This window comes from Oryzias latipes, chromosome 10 (genome assembly GCF_053564925.1).
Source record: "Oryzias latipes strain Hd-rR chromosome 10, Olatipes_Hd-rR_3.1".
Lineage (NCBI taxonomy): Eukaryota > Metazoa > Chordata > Actinopteri > Beloniformes > Adrianichthyidae > Oryzias > Oryzias latipes.
Genome location: NC_136246.1, coordinates 30,291,345 through 30,317,255, shown reverse-complemented (window position 1 = coordinate 30,317,255; position 25,911 = coordinate 30,291,345). Strand labels below are relative to the sequence as shown.

Sequence of the window (25,911 nt, the reverse complement as noted above, 5' to 3'; positions counted from 1 at the left end):
CCCCCCCCCTGGCCTTTCTGGCTGTTTGTTTTAGTCTGAGCTCATTTAAAGACACTTTTAGGCAGTCTCACACCGCCTTTCAAACATGGATGCTGCCGTCCTTTACACATGATGGGACCAGCATTGGAACTATCACCAAACTACATTTTGTCGAGTCATGTTAGACTGAGCTGAACCCCATCGTCTCTTTTTTTCTGTCTAAATTGCCTTTAAAGCTTCTGTTTGTTTCCCAACTCATCCTAATTTTAGGAATATTTACATCCACCTGGAACTGGAAATTCCTCTCCACATTCTGGGGAAATGGAAGTTAGAGACACATCAGCTGCACCCAGAGCGGCTCTTAAACCAAACTGTGCTTCTGATGACCTTGTTATCCCGGAGGTTGATCCGCTACAGCTCATTGGGGATGCATGTTTTTTTTAATTATATATAATTCATTATGAGGTCCTTTCTACAATTAGAAAATGCGATGATGAGCGAGTGTCTGTCCTGGTTTATGGTAATGAGGGAGTTTTTGAACGGGAAACAAATCAGAAGAAAGACAAACAAAACTGAGTTAGGATTTTAAGCAGCTATAGGGGAGTTACCTGACTGTTTAGCCTGGTTTAAGTTAGATTTCAGCTGTGTGTAAATGTTGGAGTTATTCTATAGAAGGGCTTGAAGGAATAGGAAAATACCCTGGACAATGTTCAAGTTTTTTGTATTTTTATTTCCTGTCCTCAGGAAGCAGGAAATGATTTTCTTCCTCCCAGCACCTGCATTTTAAAGGTTACACTATCTTTAGGAATGTGTCTTTGTTTGTGTGCGTGTGTGTGTGTGTGTTAGCTGCAGAACCAGTCATGCCCACAGCCGTCATATTATGAACAAGGTCAGTGGGTCAAAACTCCATTTATTTGGTGCATCACTGAAAGACTGAAAAAGGAGGACGAACAGAGGAATTCCTGCTGTTCTCTCAGTTTGCAGATCTGTTAGCTTAACTTATCTTATCGGGGCCATCACCAATTATTATTATTTTGTTGTCGACTAATTCAAATTTATTTATTTCTTTGGACAAATCTGCCTTTATTCAACCACATCCGTTTCTATGACATTGCTAAAATAATCAATTTTTTCACATGAATTACTACATAATCTGTTTCCAACATATTATACTTCTATTTTCTGTGTTATATATCACTGTTTTCCGTTTTTTTTTCTGAACCCGCTGAAGCCATTTCTGGGTCACAGGGCTGCTGGAGCCTATCCCAGCTACTGTTGGGTGTAAGCGGGGTATTCCATGAACTGATCGCCAGTCTGTCACAGGGTCACATTCCTACCAAAAGACAATTTTGAATCACCAAATAACGTAAGAAGCATGTTTTTGAGCAGCAGGAGGAAATTAAAGTGCCTGGAGAAAACCCATACATGCAAACTCCACACAGAAAGAGCATATTCGGGAATTGAACCAGGTTTTCCCCCCTGTGAGGTGAGTGTGCTTACCACTACACCATCTTGTAGCCTCATGTACAATTAACAAATTAAAAAATGCTTTTATTTGTCTTTTTAATAATTTTCTTTTGACTAATGACTTTAATTTTCTTCTTTCCCAGAAATTTGAATATTTTTTAACAAAAAACTTTTAGGTTATATGCAAGTAAAACATCAGGATAAAAAAAATATTTGACCTACTTTACATATGCATTAGTTGCACATTTTTTCTCCAAGTCAGAATAACTTGTTTAAATGCACAAAGAGGATTTTTTTGGGTGGAAAATCAAAGTCCAGAGATCTCTCTGTGTTTCTTTAGTTCTCGGACCTTCCAGTTAAATCTCTTTGTGCGTTTAGTGTGTGTAGAAAGTGCCCTGGAACAGACAGGCCATAGTGTACCCGCCTTTGCTCAACACAGGCTGGGATAGGCTCCAGTAACCCTGTGACCCCGAAAGAGGAGGGATTCAGGAAATGGATGGATGGATGCATGCATGGATGGATGGATGGATGGATGGATGGATGGATGGATGGATGGATGGATGGATGGATGGATGGATGGATGGATGGATGGATGGATGGATGGATGGATGCATGGATGGATGGATGGATGGATGGATGGATGCATGGATGGATGGATGCATGGATGGATGGATGGATGGATGGATAGTCTGTACAAAGGATGTTCAAATGAACTTCCAGGAGCGATTCCCAGGTCTTTGGAAAATACTGCTAGTCTTGCCATGTACCTCGTCTCTGGCTCGTCTCTGCTCCTGCTCCTACACTTGGTTGTGGATCCTGCTTCTGGCTTGTCCCGCACCCTCTGCCGTCCCCCCACCCATGTGGATGAAGCCCACCTGCTGGACTATTTAAACATGTAGTTGTAGAGTCAGATAAGCTAATTCCTCTCTAAGAGTTCTGGTACATCGCCTGTCTGTCCTGGGGGAGGATCCTTCCTTCTTATGGACACCCCATCTTCTTTTTTTAAATTTTTTTCCAGAATCCCTTTTTTTAGGAGTTTATCCTTACCAAGAAGGAGGGTCTAAGGGTAGGGATGCCCAGTTTATTTTAGTCTGTTTAGTTTAGTTTAGCCATTACCTACTGAATTCTATGACCTCATGTTCTTTATGATTTCATGTTTATTTTACATTAACCGGTATGAAGCCCATTGAGACGACTGTTGTTGTAATACTGGACTGCATAAATGAAATTGAATTGAATTTCTATTCTATAGCGATTGACATGCTAATACCAGAGGCTTTACAGAGCTTAAACTTGAGTAAAGGGAAAACTTAGACCTCAACTTTTAAACTGACTTTGAGCTACACGCTTTACAAACCGATGAATCTGAACTCGTATCCAGTGCCCCATGTTTTAATGCATTTCACACACATGCTCACAGCTTGCATTTTTCCCCTCCAAATACTGAAGTAAAATCTCAATAAACGGGAACATTTTAAGAAAAACTATTCATAAAATCCACCGTGTTCCGGTGATGAAAACTTGGATGCTTTACGAAAAAAGAAAGGTTAACATATTTTTCAATGTGACACATTGTTTCAAACGCACTTCATTGTGGTCTAGATTTGGCAAACTAGTGAGTATCGAGGCACACTGGTTTTTACCAGAGACTCCTGGGAAATTTCCAGTGCACTAGATTTTGTAATTGGAGATTCGGACCCCCCCCCACCCCCACCCCCTAAAAAATGGCAAACACCCTTTTTAGTGCGCTTAGAATTGAGTGCAGATGCAGCTATAGGTAGCAGGCAGGAGTGTGCGATGGAAAAAGGAGCATGGAGGAAACCAATGGAACTTAATTTCTGCTCTAGTTCTTCATTCTGCCTTAAATGTTTACATAACAAGCTTATGTAATACAACACACTGATAATTTTTTTAGATGTCCTGATCATATTAAAATGATGCAGAAGGTGAACAGACGTGGTCAGCCTCAGGTCCTCCAGTGCTCTGAAGCCTTAGCGGCGTGTGTTTAACATCACTCTGGCAGCTTCAAACAAAAATGCTCAAATTATGGAGGGCAGCACTTTGACTGTAACAAGGTCAGACGGGAGAAAGTGGCTCAGCAGAGGAGCGATGCTCAGCTCAAGTCTTTACAGGCCGAGATTCAGAACCGTTTTCAGACGGACGGACGGACAAGCAGACAGATAGATGGGTAGGATAAAGAGATTAACTCTTTGGAAAGATAGAGAAGATTTTATTTCAATGCCCCATCATAGCTTATTACATTTATATTTTAAAGGTCGCATCACATTGTCATAAAAGCTAAACCCAGTTTTTTTGGCTGTTATCCTCATTTTAGTTCTGAGGTCAATGGAAAGGTGAATTGCCACACACGGGGTCACAGTTCATGACCCACTTACAAGGAATATTTGCTCAAATAAAAAAGCGAAATATCATCAGGTATTTCATGCAGAAACAAGCATCTACTGTGGAAGTTTTTATGAAAAAAAACTTTTAAACACATACTTTTTGCTTAGAAGTAGGTTTTACTCTTTCTAGTGTTTTAATTGACTTCCCAGACTGTTTCTTTCTGGGTTTTTTTTTGTGTATTGTAACGTGTTTATGTGTTGGGAGGCTTTTATTATTTCCTTATTATTATTATTTTTTTTGACGTTTCATGCAAAGAGCTTTGATGAGTTCTGCATCAGGAAGGGTGCCCTATAAATAAAGTTAAATTATAATTTGGGCACAGAAACCTGTTTTTAATTCATTCAGAAATTCCGCAAAGTGTTTTGTCATTCTAGTTTTTGGTGAAGAAAGTGTGAAAGGATCTGATGGATCTGAAGGATCTGAATTCTTTTAGTGGATTGTGACACATCAGTCTGTTCAGATCAGCTGTAATAAACATTTATGCTGCTGATTTCTATGGTTGGAGTTTGATCATCTGGACAATTCCATTAAAAAAAAGCTATGATGGATGAATGGATGGATGGAGAATATGTCAGTCACTTTAAGTCTATTGTAATAATATTAGGATGAAACGTTTTTTTTTCTTTTTTACATTGGTGTTTCATGTTTTTGAAAGATTAGATTGTAACTGGGTTATTTCAAATAACTAACGCTGTTGTTTCCAGAGCTTCCAGTGTCTTTAGTTCCTTATTGTTGCTGTGCTGCCTGCAGGAGCCAGCCATGCTTATCAGCGTATTCCCCGTGGACTGCAGCACCGCCTCACAGATCAATATGCCACACTGTGGTGTGTGTCTTTGTCCGTTCGTTGTGCGTCCGTGTGAGACAGACAGAGAGACGTCACAAACGCAGAAGGGCCAAAAAGCCAACTTGATGTGTGTGAGTTTGGCCTTTTGGCCCTCTTCCTTGTCTCCTGACACATCGGTGTGGTATTAACCCGTGTGGCGTTTGGTCCAATCACAGTTAAAGGAAACTGATAAGATTCTGCAAAAGTCTCCAGTGTGCTGCTGACAACAGTGGAATGCACAAAGCCTGTTCCTGATGGGCCTTCGATGTGTAGAAAAACAAAGACCCGGACACACAGTCGGAGTGTAATTACACCCCAGCCACATCGCACAGCCTTTTTGGCTTTTCATTGGCTTTTTCTGCATTTGTCCTTGCAGCGGCAGGGGGGCTTCAGCACATCTGCTTTCTCTTTTTCACTTCCAAAGTTTTTCTTTTTTTCCCCCCTCTGGATGAGACTCATTTAGGCCAATTAACACTAAACGAGAGTCTGATATTGAGAAAAGTGAGTTAGACAAAGGAGCACATAGAGCAGATTAATGGAACTGGGTGGGAGGGAAAAACAGGCCCCTGCAAACACACACGTACACACACACAGACACACACACACAGAATTCCCACTTATCATGTTCCCATTTACAAAGATGTGTCACTGTTCCACTTCTGGATGTGTGTGCGGGTGCATTTATGTATGCTAATGTGAGCAAATGCTCCTTTCGTGGAATAATAAATTGATGCAAATGATGAAAGTTTGCACTGACACGACTCAGAAATGGGACTACATGGACCGCAGAGGAAGCTATCATTCCTTCATCCACTTTCTGAGTTTGGGATTATCCTGAGATTAGACTAATGTAGCTGTTGAAGGGAGTCCACGCCGCTTTTAGATTTAGGAGATGCACTTTAGCGCGGCATAATGTGGTCATGCATTGCGTGAGAAGCAAAGTATCAAGCGCAGATGATCGCCTGAGCATCAATTGTCACGGATTCTTGCAGAATCTGTTTAGCGATCCGTCAGCGGAAGACGAGGGTCACAGGAGGACACGATGAGAAGATAAACGGATAAATGATTCCTGTTTTTATGAGGGAGAATGACACAGATGTCAGTGTGAGAAAAAATGATTCCGTCACACCTTTAAAGGGCCTGAACAACCAAACCCTCAGAGGGATTCAGGAAGCTCCACACGTCTGCAGCATGAAGGACGGAAAAACGCTGCTCTTCAGCTGGAAGCTGAAATTAGGCAGCAATTTGTGTGATAATTGTAGGGGGGGGGGGGGGGTCTGGATCATTTGCTTCATGGTTTAGCAGCTGATGAAACATTCAGTGAGGACGCAGCATTTGTTACATCAGAGACCCAGACATGGTGCATGTCCTGCCCATTCCAAATAAATCTTTCCTCTTTACTTCTTTTTCCTGCAGTTTCGCTCAGAAATGCTGGAAATTTCCTGAGAGACCACAGAGAGTTTTGTTGGCGCGCTTTTCCCCCTCCGCCTTCCTTACCTGTGCGCTGACAGAAAAAGTGCCTGTAAATATTTTACTGCAGTTCTGCTGCAAGTCTGTCGCTGCAGATGATTCAGCAGAGCTGAGATCCGGCAGACGAGGTGACTTCCTGCTCTCTGCTCGGACGTTTGGCCTTCATTAAAACATCATTTGTAGGATTTTTAAAGCTGCACTTTAACCTGAAAACATGAAAATATTTGTTTCAGTGAATTTTCTGCTTTTCTAAACCCACTTTTTCACCTATTTAACCAGGAAAACCCATTAAAAAATTAAATCAACATTTATTTTTACAATACATGCATTTCTTTTTACATATGCATGAAAAATATGGACTCAGAAATGCCTTTTAGGTGGGTAATGAAGTTCATTTGTATGTAATTATAGAGGAAGAGCTTCCCTACAGAGTGACTGCTTCAAGGTGGAATTAAGTAGATTATTAAGGTAACTGTCGTGCTTTCACACAAACTGCAGTGAAAGCAGAAATTTCCATATTGATAAAGAGCTGTTGAATCATCCAGACAAAAAAAAAAAACTCCTCTGCCTGAGCAGCCTGCCTTTAATCATCTGCTGTCACCTCTCTCTCCATTCTAAAGCCCTTTTTCTTTCCATATTTCATTCATTAAATACTTAAGTAGAGTCTTTCTGAAGTGAGTGGGTTTTAACTGGCTTTTGCCTTCGTTTCTCCTCTTTTTCTGTTTTCTTAACCCTTTGCAGCCCAGGTGGACGTCTGCCTGCTGTGGATACGGGAACCATGACCCAGGAGGGGCAGGCTCTGCCCTGTTCCACCCAAACAGAGAACCTCGTGGAGCCAGACGACATCGCCGCTGACCTGCCATCAGAGCCCCCCCATGAGGGCAGACTGGAGGCGTCGGACATCACAGGGGAGACGAAAGAGGAGGAGGAGGTAGGAGAGGAGGCGAAGGAGACAGACAGAGAGGATGCAATACAACAGAGCGAGGAAAAGGAGGGAGCTGAAGGAGAGCAGCAACGGACCAAAGGAGAGGCGGGGGAGACGACAGAGGCAGAGGAGGGAGGAGAAAGTGAAGCTACGCATCCACCGACAGAAGACGAGACATCTGATCCTCGACTGCCTGAGCGGTGAGTGCAGAAAATCCCACGAACAGTGAAAAATGATGCAGTCAGAACGCATCAGCAGATCCCTTCATCTTCTTTTATGCATTAAAAAATATATAAAGTCCCACTGGGATTATCTATTTAAAAAGCATTCCCGGTGGTCTTTTAATTATGATGAAGGCAAAATCAAATGTGTCGTTTTCTAGGACATTTTCTATTTTATGTCTCCTTTAACCAGGAAGTCCCTTTGAGATTTGAAGACCTCCTTTTCACGGCCAAGAGGCCCGTGCAACATGTCATAAAAATAACAAATTCCTAGACAGATAAAATATTAAAAACAAAAATTAAAGTTCCAAACAGTGGCGAGCCAATGATTGCATTTCCATCTCTTTCAAAAACAAGTTAAAAACAGTCACAGACACGGGAGTTGGGAGAGGAAAAACCCTCTAAACCATTCAGTTGGAGCTGAAAGAAGAATGGGGGTTTAAGCTCATCACTTGTTAGTGAGTTGGAAGTGAGTTTCTCCTCTTCCAGGCTGTCTCATTTGTCCCAAAAAGTGTCCTCCACCGAGACTGGAGCTGCAACGAAGCAGCAAGATCATTGAAGTTTGTCTGCCGGGGGGGCTGTTGTAACAAAAAGGCTGTCAGTAACAGCAAATTATTTGTGTTTTTATCTTATTTTCTCAGTTCGGAAAACGGCATTAGTGTGAAGGATGAAGAGGATGAGGAGACGGAGGAGGATGGAGAGAAGATAAACGCTCATTTGGACACCTTTAGCTCTAACTTTGAGACCACAGTTGAAGAGGCTGACACTGAAGTGGAGGAAGAGGAGGAAGAGGTCCAGAGGGACGGAGAGGAAAGAGAAAACCAGGACAGCTTCAGCTCTGCGTTCGAGCAGATTGTTGAGCAAGTTGACCTTCAAGAGGAGGAAGAGGAGGACGAAGAAATGCAGCTGGAGGAAGAGGAGGAGAGAGACAAAAACAAGGTGGACAACAAGGACGGCTTCAGCTCTACATTTGAGCGCATCGTAGAGTCCGCCCTGCTGCGGGGCGGGACATGCTACAGCAGCCTGGACTCTCTGGATGTTTTGTCCCTGACGGACGAGACGGACAGCTGCGTGAGCTTCGAGGCTCCGCTGACGCCTCTCATCCAACAGCGGGCGCTTTTCCTGGGGCCCGAACCGCTGGAGCTGGAGTTGGCGACCGTTCAGGAGCAGGAAGGGGCCGAGGCCGGACCCGAGCGCCTCGATGGGGAACTTGCAGCAGGGGAGGTCCGTGGGGCCGGAGCCGAGGCTGGGATGGGAGGAAGTCCGCTGAGGACGACCATTCCCGGGAGCAGGTCGGAGTTTGTGCTGAGCCAGCCGGGGCGCTGGAACATCCCCAACGGATACCACTCGGAGAGCCAGAGGGCTTTTGAGGGCTGTGGAGCCATGACCAACTCTGTCAGGTAAGAATCAGAGAAGGTTAGGCTGGATTATGCTGTGATTTCTGAAATACGATGCGTTAACATCAATGTTGGGCTCAGCTGACCAACATCTTTAGTCCTGTTTTTCCTAAACGCTGTGATTTTGCTCCTGTGTGTTTAAGCACCTTCCCCTTTTTTCATTTCCACACTCTGTTTGGGTTGTTCTATTGGGTAAAAACTTAAAAAGAAATACAAAAAAATTTAGGGGAAAAAGGAAGAAATACTGAAAACTTGATAAATAAACTTAAATGTTTCTTTGTAACAAATGTTTATTTGTATCTTTAATTACTGTTTTCATTCAGTCTTTGTCATTTCCCTTGCTTTTAGCTTTCAGTCTTTAATTTACAGTTATAATTCAGACCTTTTCTGTTTTTTAAAGTGGATTTGATTTTTTACGTGGGGGTGGGGCTTCGATCCCATTGGCTACTGGGACATGATTGACATCAGAGGACAGGTTATGGTGATGTCATTTCTGCTCTAAAACAGCAGCTTTTGTTTGCGTCGCTTGTGCCCTCCCTCCTCTGATGTACCAAACTTTGGAAGCAAACACTGACTGTATAAGAGAACTGGACAGAGCGACCCCCCTCCCCAATGGCGTTCCAAACAGGAAGTACCCGCTGAAGCCAAAATCCCACAAACTTCTATTTTCTTTATTTTGATTTGAACATTCCAAACGTTTGGTTGACAGATTTTTTTGAAGCTTGCTTTCATGTAGTAGGGATGTGGACTTCCTCCTGATGACGGCTGGCTCCAACAAGGGAGCGTCCATGTCATGAAAAAAATGGCTACTGAATTGACTTCCTTTGTTTGTAGCCAGTAGGCCTAAGCCATTTCCTAGGGGTGATGTCACACTCACTCAGTCCCGTTCTCATGTACAGTCAATGGGGATGACACAGGCCGCCCCACCAATTTTTTTTTACTGAAACCTAAAAGGGATAGAAACAAAACAGTTTGGGTTTGTTTGTTTGTTTTATACTAGTTTTTCAGTATTTCTTGAAATTGAATATGTTTAAACTGTTCAATATTTATTCCAAGTTAAAAATGTGTACTGTCAATTTTTTTTTTCATTTACCATCTTGTTTTTCATTCCCTTTAAGCTGATCCTGACTTGACTCCATATTGTTGAGGGAACAAAGTGAAAGTTGATTTTGTTCTCTGTTAGGGATTAAACAAACTCTGTTTGCAAGTGAATCCTGGTGCGGTAAAGTAAGAAATGTCTGCGCTCCGCACCTTTTTCAAGAAGCAAAGGTAGAAAAATGTAAAAACTTTTCACAATGGGGTGGAGGTGACAGGACCTTCAGAAGCGCCCGGGTTGGCCTTTCTTTTTTTGTTTTTGCCTTTTCTTTCCTTGGCATCAGATAATACCATCCCCAAACGATCATAGCTGAACCTGCACGATGTTTACGTGTGGCGGTCGACCAAAACCAAATGAAGTTTGTCATTCCAATCAAGTCCTCTGGATCCTCCTTGTTTAAAGGTGTTTTCTTTGACTCCTTCTTTCCCTCAACGCTCAAAGCATCAACAGGCTTCAAGCACGTTGTTATGGGTTACCTAGCAACAGATAAAAAACAGAGGAAAGCCACCCTCATAATTAGGGTCCTGAACTTTCCCTGACCATCCGGGATGTACCATCCTTTTACTGTAATCGTCTTTAGAAAAACATTTGTACCAAGAAAAAGGTGGTTTGTGCATAAAATTCAGTTTGTATTGTTTAGTGTATTGTTTAGCTGCAGTCCACCTTTAGATCATTGGTGACAGTACGCTTGGTGAGGCTCTGTGCAGACTAGGAAGCACAGGTTTGGTTCAACCAGCAGGTGGCATTAGTACGTGAAGCCCCACCAGCGACGGTGTTCCGGAAGGGATGTAAGTGACTGAACAACAGCCAAGCATTCAGCGAAACAAAAGGTGCATTAACACGCGAACGGCACAAACGTAAATCCATTTCTCTAAAGCAGGGGTCGGGAACCTTTTTGGCCAAGAGAGCCATAAACGCCACATATTTTGAAATGTAATTTCGAAAGAGCCATACAATAATGTAGTGTCCCTTTCCCACACTGAGGCACGGAGACTTAACCTCTTTTAAGGTTCTTTATTCGGGTTACTGCAGACCGCGACAAACGCCGTACAATTAATTCAGCAACTCCTGAATCTCTCCCGCCGAGACGAGACGAGAGCGCGTCTCCCAACTTTATATTCCCCTGCTCCCGCTGCAGCCCTCCCCTTTCCCTTATTCGGCCCATAGCTGAACCCCATTGGTCCAAACTACCTAACAACAGGCTGAGCGACAGAACTGAGAGCCAATCAGCTCTCTGCTTGATGCGGTCAATGAACTCCAGAACTTTTAACGCGGCCCAACAGCCATCCAACTCAGTCCGCGACAATATGTTTAAAACTAAAATACAAGTGAATGTGTGCATTTGATGTAATTTCAACCTTTTTAAAGTACAATAAGTCTGTGGATTCTTTTTAATAACATTGTTATGCTGTTTCTAATAAATGATGAGTATTTCTCGTGGTAGTTTTGCTGATGGTCTAGTCTGGTTTACGTGGTGAGTTTCTGCTTCATGCAGGCGTTGAGACTTTAAACGTGATCTTAGGTTGGTATGAATGTTTTGTAGATGTGAGACAGACTGCTCACATGCGGACCTGGAGCCAAACACACACTCACACGCTGCAGTGAGTGACGGGAAGCGGGTTTTACGTTTTTACAATCCCTGCGCGATTCACCTGCTGCCTGTCCCCACAACCCCTCACCCCCACCCTCTGCTTTCTCCCTCACACATCCCGTCCCCGCAACTGCGCGCTCTTTCTCAGAGACGGGAGCGCGCAGTTTTAGGCACGGCAATTCACAGGTTTCCGGGTGGTACAAACTCTGTGAATTAATAGACAATTTTAAACTTATACTAGTGCTGGCGCAGATTTGTCTCTCTAAGCACCGCTACTACTGCGCGCCTCTGCCATCGCATCGCGCACGAGAAGGACTGGTCTAATGAAGAAAAAAAATTTGAATTAAAGATTTGTCTGCGAGCCACATGTGACCATCAAAAGAGCCATATATGGCTCGCGAGCCTTAGGTTCCCGACCCCTGCTCTAAAGGAAAAAGGTCCGCTTTGTGTCCATAGTTTGATCCATGCAGGCAGGTAGGGGCTGTGAAAGCAGAAATAGCGCAGCGAGAGGAGTCGATGGTGTCTGATAGCCTGGTAAATCCAGACAGCAAGATCATGAAGCAGAGCAGCAGAACCAGCTCTTTACTCCCCTGTTTATGCATGAAATGGTTGCACAATATCGAGGAGTAAGTTCATTATCACCAGCCTTTAAATGTCACAAGATTTCAAACTACAAACCACATTTAGAAGAGCAGAAAATCCTCTTTATTTCTCAACTTTGAGCGCACGACTGTTTCTTTCAAGGAATTAACTTAATTGCTGTAAAAGGTGGAGGAAGCCAGTACAGAACTGCTGGGGGGCATATGTGTGTGTGTGGGGGGGGGGGGGGGGGGGGGGGGTTAATAGGAACCATATGGGGGAAAAAACACACCGTTTTACATTGCAGGTTTCTCCAGCAGTTAGTTTTCCAGTGGCCCCCTCACAGTTCCAGATAAACAGAAAGGCCAAAATGACACAAGAACCAGCAACACAATCTGCTCCATCAACCGCCGGGGCTCGTTCAGGGGGACTCAGCAGCGCCCTAATGGGATTGGACGGCAGGATCGGAGGGTTTTTGGAAGTGGCTGCGCGCTGAGCTTTCCTCTCTGTGTTGCCCCCGTCTGCAGATGTTGTTCTTTAAGCGCGGCCTTGCTTCCTGACCACCAGCGCCAAACTGAAAGAGCCATTGTTTATGTCATGACATCATCTCCTTCAGCTTCCCTCTGCCCAGCAGGGACTTCTGTGAGTGTGTGAGTGTGTGTCTGTGTGTGTTTGTTAGTAATTATTGCAAGCCAGACATTTGAGCACTTAAATCGAGAGTGGATACATCTGCAAGTCAATCTTAAAGGGAAAGTCCAGGCTTTAAAGACGCTTCCCTGACAGTTTTTCCACTTTTAAGGGATTGAAATCGAAGGAATGAACAATTGTTGTTTATCAATATTTTCTGCCTGAAAGTAGAAAGGAGAAAAGTCCTTGAGATACTGCAGGTGAGTGGGGTCCCTGGTCGTCTGTGTTTGTGGTGATTGGCAGGGTGACCCCAGTGCTTCTTTTCCTGTAAACAAAAGCTTGATCCCCACATCTTACAGACCCACTCCAATGAAAATGGTGTTTTTGGTGTTTTTAACGTGTTCGTTTGGTAATTTTCTGTTGGAGGACATATATATATAAAGAAATGAGGCTTAAATTTGCATTTCTGAGTATTTCTTAATTCAAATCGCTGTGAATCAGGAGCAGACAAAAAATGTAGTTAGAATTATCTTGAAGCGGTGGCATACGTGCAACAACGTATGGGCCTCAAGCTTCCCGCTCCATTCTGATGCATCCACTTGCAGACAAACAGATCCATGTACGTCTTTGTCTTCTTCGTCTGCTCTGGAATCTGGATCTAAACTGTACGGCTGGATAGCTCCAATACTGCTCTCCATTATTATTGTACCGGTAATGTTAGTTTGGGGTGTGTTAAGGGTTGTTAGCTAGTTGGAGAGATTGTAGACAAAAGTTTGATGGGAAGTGAGGGTAGGCTGATTAACCACTGCCACTGCAGAAACTACAGCTATGTCCGAATAAACACCCTAACCCCTAACTACTAAAAAACTATATAATGCATGACTATGTAGCGCCCTGGATTTTAAAAGCAATTCGGAATTTTGGCTAAAAACAGCTACATCATAATTAAAAGATTAATGTGAACACTTTTATTATAGACCAAAAAAAGATCGGAGTGGGACTTGTGAAGATTTTAGGACATGATTTGTTTCCTGGACAGTTTTCTATAGACGCGTACCATCCCTTCCGGTGTTACGAGGACATTTACTGCATATTTTTTTATTTCTTCTTGGATCGTTGGGCCCAGCATCTTTGTTTGCTCATTCTCTCCCTGACTTTATTCATTTCTCCACTCGATCCGTCTCATCTCACTTTATCTCATCTCATCTCAAACACCCTGAAAGACACACACACACACACCCTCAGACAGCATCCTCCTCTGTTCTTCGTATCCTCCCTGCTTCCTCTCTGCCTCTTCTTATCTCTTTTCTTTGGCATTTTGCAGCTCTGTTGCACATTGAGGCATCTGGGAGGGGAGCAGATCAAACTGAAGTGACAGTCACACTCTTTTTATCGGGCATATTTGTTTTTTAACATTTTTTTACCCCCCTCCCGGACAGTTTGGCATGGAAGTATGCTAATGCATGCTAATTAGCTCTTGGAACACAGGGAGATCTTAAGCAGATTACAGTTTTGTGAGCTGAGGAGCTCGTCGTAAATCAAACAGCTGAAACGACGATATGTGGACGTCGTAATGGCGGCAAAGATGAGGGATTTCTCTTGTTTGTTTTTTGTTTCTATGAACACTCGAGGCTAAAAGAAAAAAACATACATTTACTTAAACTGCAAGTTAAAGCCAGTGGATGAAGGAAAGAGAGTTTGCCCGTGTGGTCCAGATCCATTCTGGAGACATGAGTGAGGAAACAAAAGTGTCTTTTTCTCATACAGACATTAGGATGCAGCGAGAAGCAGCTGGATCTGCATATGCGCTTCAAGATGCAGCAGGAACTCCGTTCTTTAAAATCAGGAATCAGTCGCAACCCGACCTTCTGCGCTCTCTGTGATTACATTTGAATCTGACATGCAGCATGTTTTATTCAGACTGTTTAGCTGCATAAAGACTGACAATTTGCTTTGACTCTTAATATAGAAAAAAAAACAATGTTTCAAAGAAAGTCTGCTCATCCAAGTAAAAGTCTTTGTTGATGACGATGTTTGTGCCCGAGGATGAAGGAGTTAAAGCAGAATGCTCTCCGCAGACATGAAGAAAAATGTCAAGTATGGCAGATGCTGTGAGAACACCACGCATCAGTAAAGTGTGACAGCCCAAGCGGAAAAGTGTGGGCAAAAATCTTTCATCCATCTTCAGAACCAGCTGAATCCATTTTGGGGTCACAGGGTTGCTGGGCTCTATCCTAGCTATTGTTGGACAAAGGAGAGCATCTGTGGACACTTTAGAGACACCAGTTAACCTATGCAGCATGCTTTTGGACAAAATCCACACATGCACGAGTGCTGACCACTGTGCTTGTGGTTTGTCCTTCTCTGCTCTTTGGGGATCCTCTGTAGCTCTATTTAATCCATCAGGGATCATCACATTTCTACGAAAACACACGCCCGCCCACCAGTGTCAGCCTGTCCTGCAGCTTAACAAAAGGGGATCTGGAGCAAACACGCCCGAGCGCTGCTGATGCGATAACCCAAATGACAAAATCTGCGCTCTGATGGGAGATGAGGAGGAACCGTGTCATGCATTTAAGTGCAAGCTAATAGAGACGGCACTGCTGAGTCCAGCCGCACATGTGAGCGGAGTGAGCATGGATTCATGTGAAAACGTCAGGTGTCTCACAACCTTAACAGAACAGAGCATTTAAAGAGAAAACCAGCAATATTGGATCTATCCAGTTGTATTGTTTTAAGCCAGATTCCAGCTAGGAGGAGGAAAACAAAGACGTACATGAATCTATTTTAAAGCAGAAAGCTTTTCTTTTTTCTACATAACCAATATGATCTTTTACAAACGTCGTTTTTTCATCTGCTCCTGATTCACCACGATTTAAAAAAAGAAAAGCTCCGAAATGCTATTTTAATCTTCATTTTATTTATATATGTCCTCCATCATCAAAAAATGGCACGTTAAAAACACCAGAAAGACAATGATCATCAAAGTGGGTCTTAAAGTTTTTTTTTCTTTATTCTGTAAAGAAACTGTCCCTTGATGCCAGAGATTTGGAAATATTTCTATTTTTACAATAATCCCAATCTGAACCTGTCCTCCTTTCTCCAGCTCACAAATGAGCAGAGCTTCAGAACGTCTGTGAGGGAATAAAACCCTGAGCGGGATTCTATATAGCACCGCTGCAACATCCTGCAGATTATCCTTTCCTGGCTCTCACACAGGCTGCAGTATGGGCACGCACACACACATTTCTGCAAAACAAGCACTACAGCGCCGCTTCTCACACCACAACAGTAAGTGAATCATTTCAGCGCGAACAGACTTATCCTTTTCTATTTATAGCTCGCCTGTGTGTTCTGTGACACATCCCACAAACTTACTGTGTCTGTTTTGGCCGAGGGAGGCTTCTCTTTTCTCAGCCAGCTTGTGTTCGCTAACTGCTCCGTATGTGTTTCATCAGCAGAGCTTGTTTGCTTTGTTTAGTCAGAGGAGCCTCTTGAGTTGATGGTTTTAACTTTAATCCAGCACCACGCCTGCAAATAACTAACATCAGCCTAAAGAGGTCACCATCATCTACTGTTTGTAGCAGAGCACTCTATTTCAGTGCGTCTGTGCTACTGTAATACTACCACGTTTGAAGCAAATACACGGGAGGCTGCAGGTTTGGAAATGAGAGTTTGGATTGTTGGTAGTGCAGACCTGAAAGCAGAGCACTGAACTCTGAGAAGACAATGTTTAAGTGCTGCATTTAAATTCCTTCCTTATCCATTTAGTCTGGGAGCAGAACAGCGGAACGGCCTCCTAACTAAGCAAATGCACCCACTCAAACCTCGTTGATAAACACAGAATTACAACCTTATTGCAAAAAAGTTTACCCCTCCGTGAAAAGAGGAATTGTGGCAATAGTTTGCCCAAAGTTATAGATGTAGAGGAAGTGAAAGAACAAAGCAGTTAGAAAAATCAGGGGTTCCATAGTGGTGTAGAGGTTAGGCCTCTCACCTCACAGTAAAAAAAGGGGAGTGGTTTAAATCCCGGCTTGGTCCTTTCTGTGTGGAGTTTGCATGTTCTCCTCGTGCACATCTGCAGGTTTTCCTCCCACAGTCCAAAAACAGGCTTCATAGGTTCATTGGTGACTCTAAATTGACCCTAGGTGTGAATGTGAGTGTGTGATTGAGGCCCTGCAACAGACTGGTGACCTGTTCAGGGTTTTTTCCCTACCTTCACCTATCGTGATATAGGCTCCAGCAACTCCACGATTCCAAAAGGGATTCAGCGGGTTGTGAAGATGGATGAACTTCCAAAATGAATTCAGGAATTTCAATGTTTTGTCAGGATGTATAGAACCCAAAATGCAGGAAAGTTTTACATTTAACAAACAAACGAGAACACGACAAGCCAGTACAGAACATGACACAATGTCCTTTTTGTATGATGTGTAAAGACTCTTAAATCGTTCTTTTATGAAGCCAAAAAAAAATTCTTGTCTCTCACAGCTCTTTTGTCTGACTGCATGATAAGCAATCACTAATATTTGGTCATTTCTCTGGAAAGCTCTCTGAAAAGCAGTTTTTCTTATGTGTTTAACTGCAGGTCTTGCTACCACAGGGTTTACACAATTTGCTGTCTGAAATAAATCCATTGTGTGTTAATAAGAGTCATCTGTGCGTCATGGCAGACGGCCAATAAGCTGAAACAAACTGTGCTCTGAGTGTTCATTGACTTTCTGTATTGTTTTAAGAGAAAAGTGTGCCCAGACTCTGTCCAGACATCCATGTTCATCTGCCTCAATATTACCAACATGCTTTTTTTGGGAGAAGAATCCTGTTTTTACTCTGCTTTTCTTCTCCTTTTCACCAAATTAGAATGAGGAAGAGATTAGAGGATTAAAGAAGGAAGAACTGTGTTTTTATTTAAAAAAAAGGCTCATTTTTGTGTGCATGACTTTATAGATCATGTTAAGTACATTAAAAAGTCCAAACGAAAATTTCCGCAGTAAACTTTAAGCTAATCATAACTTGGAGTTTTTGCGTTGAGCTTGCAGAACATTTTCCATCAGTTTGTTTTAAAGTTGGCGCTGTTTTGTGCGTAAAGGCGCGCCCCTTGGACATCCCCCCTCTTCTTGTTTTGCGCCAGTTGGAGTGTCCAGCCTGGGCAGCAGGAAATTGGTGTAGAAAATAGCGGGGTGGGTGCTTGTCTGGCGGCCTTCAGCCACGCGTTTTCACGCAGAGGAAGCGGCACGTGAGCCGCGGAGCACGCAGGACCTCTCATCGGAAAAAAGTCTGTCGCTCCGCCTCCAACATCCTCTCCTCCGCGGAGTTCAGAGCGGTCGAGGCGCTGCCAGGGAGCACGGTGACCGCGCCCCCCCACACACAACTCCACCTCCAGGTCCCCGAATAGGCTCGTTTTTCTGACCTGAGCGCCTCAATAGCGCAGATTTGTCCCGGAGTTTCAGTTTGGCGTCCAACGCACGGCGATGGGGACTCCAACATCAGCCGGGCGATGAGGGGCTCGACCCGCAGCGCGCCTGAAGCCTCTCGATTCCAGGATCCGACATGTGGAAGGAGGAATATGATGTTCACTTTGACTTCCTGCTGCAGCTCCTGTAAGTTTTCGTGTCTTTGGCGTCCAGAGGGTTGGATCCTCTGGGAGTTGCGCTGCGTGGCAAACATGGAACTGATGCAAATGTGACAAATGTTCCCCTAAAAATGCATCAATTCTCCTCTAGAAAACGAGTAATCTGTCACCTAACAGTTATTCAGTGAGGTCCATTTGGCCAAAAATGGGCAGTTACGCAAGAAAAATACAAAGACTCTTCTTCGGCTGTATTTTCCATTATTTGCATTCAGAATCTGATCAGAGCAAAGAGCCCAAAGTCTTCAACTGGAAGCCTTCAGGTTTCAACAACTGAAACCATATAATCATCATAGTATGTTAGAGAAGAATTAATGTTTAAGATCGTTTGTTGATGTAAAAAGAGATTTTTGATCTGCCAATAACCTGAATAATCGTTTGTTTATCATCCATACACAAAATTTACTGAAAGAAAAGTTGTAGATTTTCATCGAAGGGGGGTTTGCCGTAAGTGAAGGTATTGCAATATTTCCAACAGATTTGCATCAACAAAGTGGGGGAAAAAAACCCTATGAAGAATGAATGCAATCATGCACGGTCAGCTTATTTAATGTCCACTTCTGCCAGTTGATTCAAGGACTTCAAAGCTTTTAAAAGAAGAATTGATTCCGTTTGTTGGAGGATGACATTAGGATGTTGTTTCCTCTACACACGCCCCACACGAGGACACACCTTAGAGGTGTGCGTGTGCCACGATCAGGGGGATTAACATGTGAGTCAGAGGCGTGCCTCATCACGCTCCCTGGCACAGTCACACTCACGCAGGCATGCAGACTCGGTGGCGGTCGTGGGGACTGAAAACGCCTGAGGATACAAGAATCACGCTCTCAGATGGACTAATAACTTGAATGTGTGCCACAGCGACTCTGACGCTCCAAAACCTGAACTAGATCCTTCAGGACCAATATTGTCACTCATTTTTCTGCGTGTGTGCTGGTTTTGTCATGGATGGAGGTTTGCTGCATGAATGGAAATGCTTTTCCCCTTGACTTAGATCCATTCTGAGTGATGTACGAGGTCTTCCTCATAACAGCTTCAGAGCAAACTCTGGGATCTGTCTCTGCTGGATCACTTTTTTTTAACTTGTCCTGTCCAAGAGCTGGGCAAACAGATGAGAGCTGAAGGCCTCTTGTGTTGGACATATTTTACTTTAACAACAGGGGTTCTGAATCTTCTGACAAACCAGAGGTATGTCTGAATAAACCCCTTTTGTAATCGAGGCCAAACTTTATTCATTTTAATCATATTTGAAAATCTCTTGTGTTGGACCAGACGGAAAAGGAAAGGAGGGAAGGATGGATATTAGAGGGGGGGGGGGGGGTAGGAGGGTGATTATAAAAAGGGGGGGGGGTAAAAAACCATGAAGCAGCATAAAGCAACAAGTTGCTGGATGGTTATAATCATTACAGTGAGGTTCAGATGTAATACAAGTCTATAAGGGTGGGGCCTGTCCACACACACACCCAAATGCCACAAACACACCTGTTGGCTCCAAAAATGTTCACATTTCAACATGTACACAATACAGATAATGTTCACACACGCATACTTATGCCTTCAGACCAACTAGTGTGAAATATTTCATTCAATCACACAAACTATTTGTTTAAAGGTGAGCTAACACCTGTGCTCAGGTGAGTGTTTATGTTCTTCTAAAATGGATGGAGGAATGTGAAAAGAAGGAGGGAGAGTGACCAGCCATCCCCATACCAAGACCCCCGCCGCAGCGGCAGACAGAACCCCCCCAACACCCGCACGGCAGCAGATAGAGAACAACCGCCCCCCTGTTCAGATAGTTCAAGCTCCAGCCCAACCAGGAGAGCAGCCCCCCCCCGCCCCAGAAGAGCACCCCATCACCACCCAGGAGTTCTGGGCATCTGCTGGATCACTTCTGTGCGCATCCCTGCCTTGTTTGTGCTTTACAGACGCATCCTTTTATGTTTATTTTCTTTCCCTTCCAGCTTTTTAAGGTTGGTCGGTTTGGCCCCAATGACCCCCCTGTTTGTTGTGGAGTCTCCTCCCTGCTAGATCATCTCCAGAGAGAGCTGAACAGGAAGCATTTAAAGCAGATCTCCTAAACACATCAGATTCTTCTTCTTCTTCTTCTTCTCCAAATAACTGGAGTTTTCAACTCCTTTGGGAAAGCCCCCACCCCGTCCCCAGAGGCTGGGCCCAACACCCTTTGAACGGCTGTTTTTGGGCCGACTGTATCTAACCGTCGCTCTTGCTGCTGATGCTTCCACATCAGGGTTCCATCATGGTGGCAGAGTTTATGAGCAGCATGACTTTTACATTGTGTTGTCGGCACGTCTGCTTCATATTCCTGTAGGCGATTGTTCCAACACAACTTGGTTTGAGCAGGACAAGTGGCAACCGTGCGAGGAGAGAAACCGGAGAACATGCAGCTTGTCATTGCGGACGCCGTTCATTTGTCTCTTTAGTTTATCATGATGCGTAGTTGTTGGTTTCCGCTGTTGCCCTGGTTACCATCTAATCCCTTACAGCAGCAGCGTTTAATGCATCGAATGCGAAGGTAATGTAATTTGCCTGATCAGGTTATGCAAAAGGCTTGCAGTCATCCAGCGAGGGGGTTTGAGGTGCTGGCAGCTGCGCACATGCTCAGAAGGAGAGGAAATGATGGAGGTCAGTGAGTGAGCAAGTCGGCAAACCGCATTTGTTTCTTTAGTGGTTACCGTTGACTGTATGTGAGACCTGGACTGAGTGAGTCTACAATGAAATGAAATCCATTTAGTCGCCATTTTATTTGTCACCATTTGGACACCGCCATGTTGGAACCAAATGTTGTCATTAAGTAGTAATTGGTCAGAGACAATGTTTCTATGGCAACTCTCGCCATTCAGGAGTGAGCTAGTTGGAAGTCCACACCCGAGCTAATTCAAAGCGGTTTTTGAACGCTCGAGGTGGGGGCCAGCAGGCACCACATGCTTTTATTGAGGCATCTCATTGGCCAGTTTATAACTTTCACTAAGGAAAAAATATAATGAAAAAATAAAGGATTATCAAGAACATATTTAAAAAAGGTAGCAGATCTAGAATGATTATTCTAATAAATATAATGACTGAGTAATAAGTGTTTATTTCTCAGTAGAAGTCTGTGGGATGTTGGTTTCTTGGAGCCAGCGGGTACTTCCTGTTTGGAAAGGGAGGGGCCATTCCATCCAATTTCATATACATTCATTGGTTGTGTCTGACGCTACTCCCTAACCCCGAAAAGACTATATAGTCCGGAATTATCCAGTGCCCTGGACTTTAATGTAATTTGGTCACAAGCTCTCTACTTCTTTTCCTGTTTTTTAAAGCCAAATATGACGTCACCCAAAGCAAAAACCTATTAAATATGAACATTTCACAAAGAATCTCTTATAAATCCACTGCGTTCTGATGATGAAAACCTGGAAGATTTATGAAACACAATTTTTTCAAATGACAGATTGTTCAAACACAAGAGTTTTTCTTAGAGGCCTCTGGGAAAATTCCAGCGCACTGGGTTTTGGAATAGTAGATTTGGACATCCCAACAAATTGACGGACGCCACATATAGAGCACTAAGCAGTGTGTGAATTCGGACTCAACCTTTCAGCTCTGAGGAGAGCTGGACCGCTCCAGAACAGCCGTGTATGGAGGCCGATGACAAAAGATGATTCCAGAGGTTGTGTTGATCATCAGAGGCACGGGTGTAGATCTGCTCAGTTTGCACAGATGCCGCTCCGAGGTGCTCCAGCGTTTTGCCGCGCTCTCATCATAAATAAGTAAACAAGGAACTAATCAATAACGCGCTTTGTTTTCTTTCTTAATTGAGAACAGTTTAACAGTAACACTGTGAGTGCTTGACCTTCTCTGGCAGTTCATTAAACCGAATCTTTCAGCTGCATTAGTCTAATGGCTTCTAGGAGGGTCGATTTTCAACAGGCTTAACTTCATAGGGTCCAATCTCTGAAGAGTGGCAGTGATGGATGGTTATGTCTGAAGTATGAAGTAGGAACCGTATTGGAGTGGGATAGAAGTCTTCCATTTTATTCACGCATTAATTTCTAATTAATGACTGCTGTTCAATGAACTTGAATAAACACAACTTCCACGAGTTTAAAACAGTGGAGCAGAATAATCTGGATAACAAAGATCAAACATAATAGTTTGTAATTTAAGAAATTCAAACAACTGTCCATTAATTTTAATTTGGCAAAATTATCCGTCCATCACTCTGAAGAAAGCGCTGAATCTGTTCCAATCCAGCTACTGTTGAAAGAAGGTAGGACCACACATGAACACTTAGGGACAATTTAGAGAGGCTAATTAAGTGATGAAGCATGATTTTGAACGGAGTTCCTGGAGAAAACCCACAGATGAATGAGGCAAACATGCAGAAAAAGGATCCAGCTTTAAACCAGTGCCTTCTTGCTGTGAGGCGAGAGCGTTAACCAACAATGAAACTATGAAAACATACACACCCCCTCATTCGTAGTATTTATGGTGTGCTTTTATTTTGGTAAACTTTTCCTTTTCCTGTTTGACATGTCATTAAGCAAAAAAAAAAAAAACAACCAACAATACTTATAATAAATGACTCGTCTTTTGAAAAAACCTTCTCTCGATTCACTTCTTGCAAGATCTCACTCCCGAGTTTTTTTCCCGCCTCTAATATTTGCTTTTAGGTGTTTCAAAACAAACATTACTGTTGGCAGTTAGTCGAGATTCTCAAGAATATATGAAGAAGTAAGTAAGTTTAAGGAAACGGATTTGAAATATCAGATAAAACAAAGATACAAATATGAGAAATATAAATTAGTAAGCAAAAAGAGGATGGAAGCACACTGAATATTGCAAATGTAATTAAAAAAAGAAGAATAAAACAGAAAACATCAATTTTATTCTTTATTTATTCTTTTTCCTTTACTTATTTACTATTTTTAATCCCACTGCAACCATCATTTGATTGATTGTAAAAACTTTCCCAGTGGTCTTTGAATTATTCTTTTGTATTTTTTTTTTTTACTTGTCCTGTCCAACAGCTGGGAAAACAGATGAGAGCTGAAGGCCTCTTGTGTTGGACATATTTTACTTTAACAAGAGGGGTTATTAAACTTCAGACAAACCAAAGGTATGTCTGAATAATTTTTGTAATCAAGGCCAAACTTTATTCATCTTAATCATATTGGAAAATCTTTTGTGCTGGGTCGGACGGAAAACGAAAGGAGGGAAGAAGAGAGAGAGAGATATTAAAGAGGGGGGGATAGGAGGGTGATTTTAGAAGGGGGGGGGGGTTACACCATCAAGCAGCATAAAGCAACAAGTTGCTGGATGGTTTTAATCATTACAGTGAGGTTCAGATGTAATACAGGTCTATAAGGGCGGGGCCTGTTAACACACACATTCAGGGGTCTTTTAATTATGAGGATGCTATTTTTAGCTAAAATTTAAAAAAATCCTGTGGTTTTTTTTGGGGATATAGTTTCTGCAGAGCGGCAGTAGTTTATTAGAAAGTCACCACTGAGTTGTGGGCAGTAGCAGAATGGAGCAGAACAGGAAGCTTGTGGCTTACCATAGTTGCTTCCGTCACTGCTACAAGCGTTTTCCAACTGCATTTTTTTCGTCAGCTCCTGATTCAAAGCGATTTGAATAAAGAAATGCTCAGAATTGCAACATTAACCTTAATTTTCTTTATGTCCTCCATCATGAGGAAAATGCCACATTTTAAAAACACTTTTTTAATCAAAGTGGGTCTTTATGGAAACCTTTTCTTGATTCACTTCTTGTTTCTCATCTTTCCTTATCTTGTTTCTCAGTTTGTCTCTGTGTCTTATATTTGTTTTTAGGCCTTTTAAAAAAAGAAACAACTTCAGGCATTTTTTTCAAGAGCGTCAAGGAGAACATAGTTTATGAAGAAATGAGCAAATTTCAGGGAACGTGTTTTAAGTATCTGAGAAACAAAGATAAAAATAACCAAAGGAATAAAAATTAGTAAGCAAAAAGAGGATGGTAACACACTGGAAAGTACTGTCATAAAAATAGTTCAAAAGGAAGAAAAAAACTGAAAACATTTTCATTCATTTTTTTCTTCATTTGGTCTTTTTTCTTACCACTTACCACTAATTCACCCTTTCATTTTTCCATTTCTCATCTTGCGCCGTTCCAGTCTTTCCAGTCTTTGCCTCTGTGCTTCATGCTTGCACAGGTGAAGGCAGGTGTAACGAATGTCTGCCACTCAACGGCACGCATTGGAGTTTTGGGTGGAGGCGCCCAGCTCAGTTGGTGCTTTAGCCTGAGGCTTGAAGAGTTCACTTTTCAAACATCTTCCTCTCACACATGAGGACTGCTCATTAGGAGGTTGTTAAAGGTTATCGGGCTGCAGGGAGATGTTTTACATGAGACAGGAGCTGCTGAAATCTGCATCATCATCCTGCAGAACTAGTGCAATATGAATAGATCATCTACATCTTATGTTTGTGTTGATTAACTGTTATATTATAGTGCAAAAATAATGTTTATCCATATTTACTTATGCTTAAATGTAAGTTTTTTGTATTGTAATCATTGGTTTTCATTCAAAGCTCGTCTTTGTGTTGTTGTTTGTGTGCACTCATGTGCGTATGTCCCGCCTCTCAGCGATGCCAACCTCACAGATGTGCCTTCTGACTCGGAGGAGTGTGATCTGGGCAGTCTGGAGCCTTTGGAACGCGGGAGCACCGACACTCTGGCCAATGGCTGCCGAGCGGACGGCGAGGCCGCCAAAAGACTCGCCAAACGGCTCTATCACCTCGAAGGCTTCAAGCGCTGTGACGTGGCCAGACACCTGGGCAAGAAGTGAGCACACGCAGCACACGCCGCTCCTGATGATCAGATACACACCAGCAAACTTAAAGCTTCTCTTTTTTTAACCTTTGGAAAACACACTCCAACCAGAAATTGTTCACACCCCAGAAAAATGTCAACGCTGAGAACTTTTGTTCATGCAATAATGCCTCTTTTACATCCTATCATCTTCTGGAAGACCCCCATGTCGATCCAGAAGAAGCTAATAGTTACATAAAAATAAATTAAAGTCAGAATTTTCCAGGGTTATGAAGGATTTAGGGATTAACTGTAGGAAAATCCACAAAGATCTGCTCCATGTTCGATCTCACAGCTCCCCTGATGTTTCTCATGTTTCCCTGCAGTAACGAGTTCAGCCAGATGGTGGCATCGGAGTACCTGAGTTTCTTTGATTTCTCTGGTCTTTCTCTGGATCGAGCTCTGAGGTGAGTGACAAGACAAACACATTAAGAATTGTTCTCACATGTCCATGAAAGACATTTTTGGGTAGTAGTTATTGATTTTTTATTTGTTTCATGGTGAAATGTCTAATCTGATTGTTGTTTTTCTTTTCTTTTTGTGTGTGTGTGCGACAGAAACTTCTTAAAGGCTTTTCCTTTGATGGGAGAAACCCAGGAGCGAGAACGGATCCTCGTGCATTTTTCCAGACGTTTCTGCCACTGCAACCTGCAGACGCTCACCTCTGAAGGTCAGAGCCCTGCTGCAGATTACTCACACTGTGGCGCATGCTCTTTTTACCTCCACATTAACCTGACTGTCACATAACAGCATGGCTAATGACTAAACATAAAGGTGGATGGGTGTTACCATTGACTGTATATGAGCACTGGACTACGTGACGACGTCCCCCCCGGTATTCCAGACAGGAAG

The 25,911-nt window shown here is 43.0% G+C and overlaps 1 protein-coding gene across 3 annotated transcripts in view; it reads left to right on the top strand.

The window, feature by feature from the left end:
- psd2 (pleckstrin and Sec7 domain containing 2) overlaps positions 1–25,911 on the top strand; it is a 63,010-nt gene that overhangs the window by 28,710 nt on the left and 8,389 nt on the right. For all 3 annotated transcript variants that reach the window (XM_078953745.1, XM_004073639.5, XM_078953746.1), the window contains 5 exons: positions 6,887–7,270; positions 7,933–8,691; positions 24,835–25,032; positions 25,386–25,466; positions 25,617–25,729. In XM_078953745.1, the coding sequence (XP_078809871.1) occupies positions 6,924–7,270; positions 7,933–8,691; positions 24,835–25,032; positions 25,386–25,466; positions 25,617–25,729 (1,498 nt within the window). In that variant the 5' untranslated portion in view covers positions 6,887–6,923. The remainder of the gene's footprint in view (positions 1–6,886; positions 7,271–7,932; positions 8,692–24,834; positions 25,033–25,385; positions 25,467–25,616; positions 25,730–25,911) is intronic.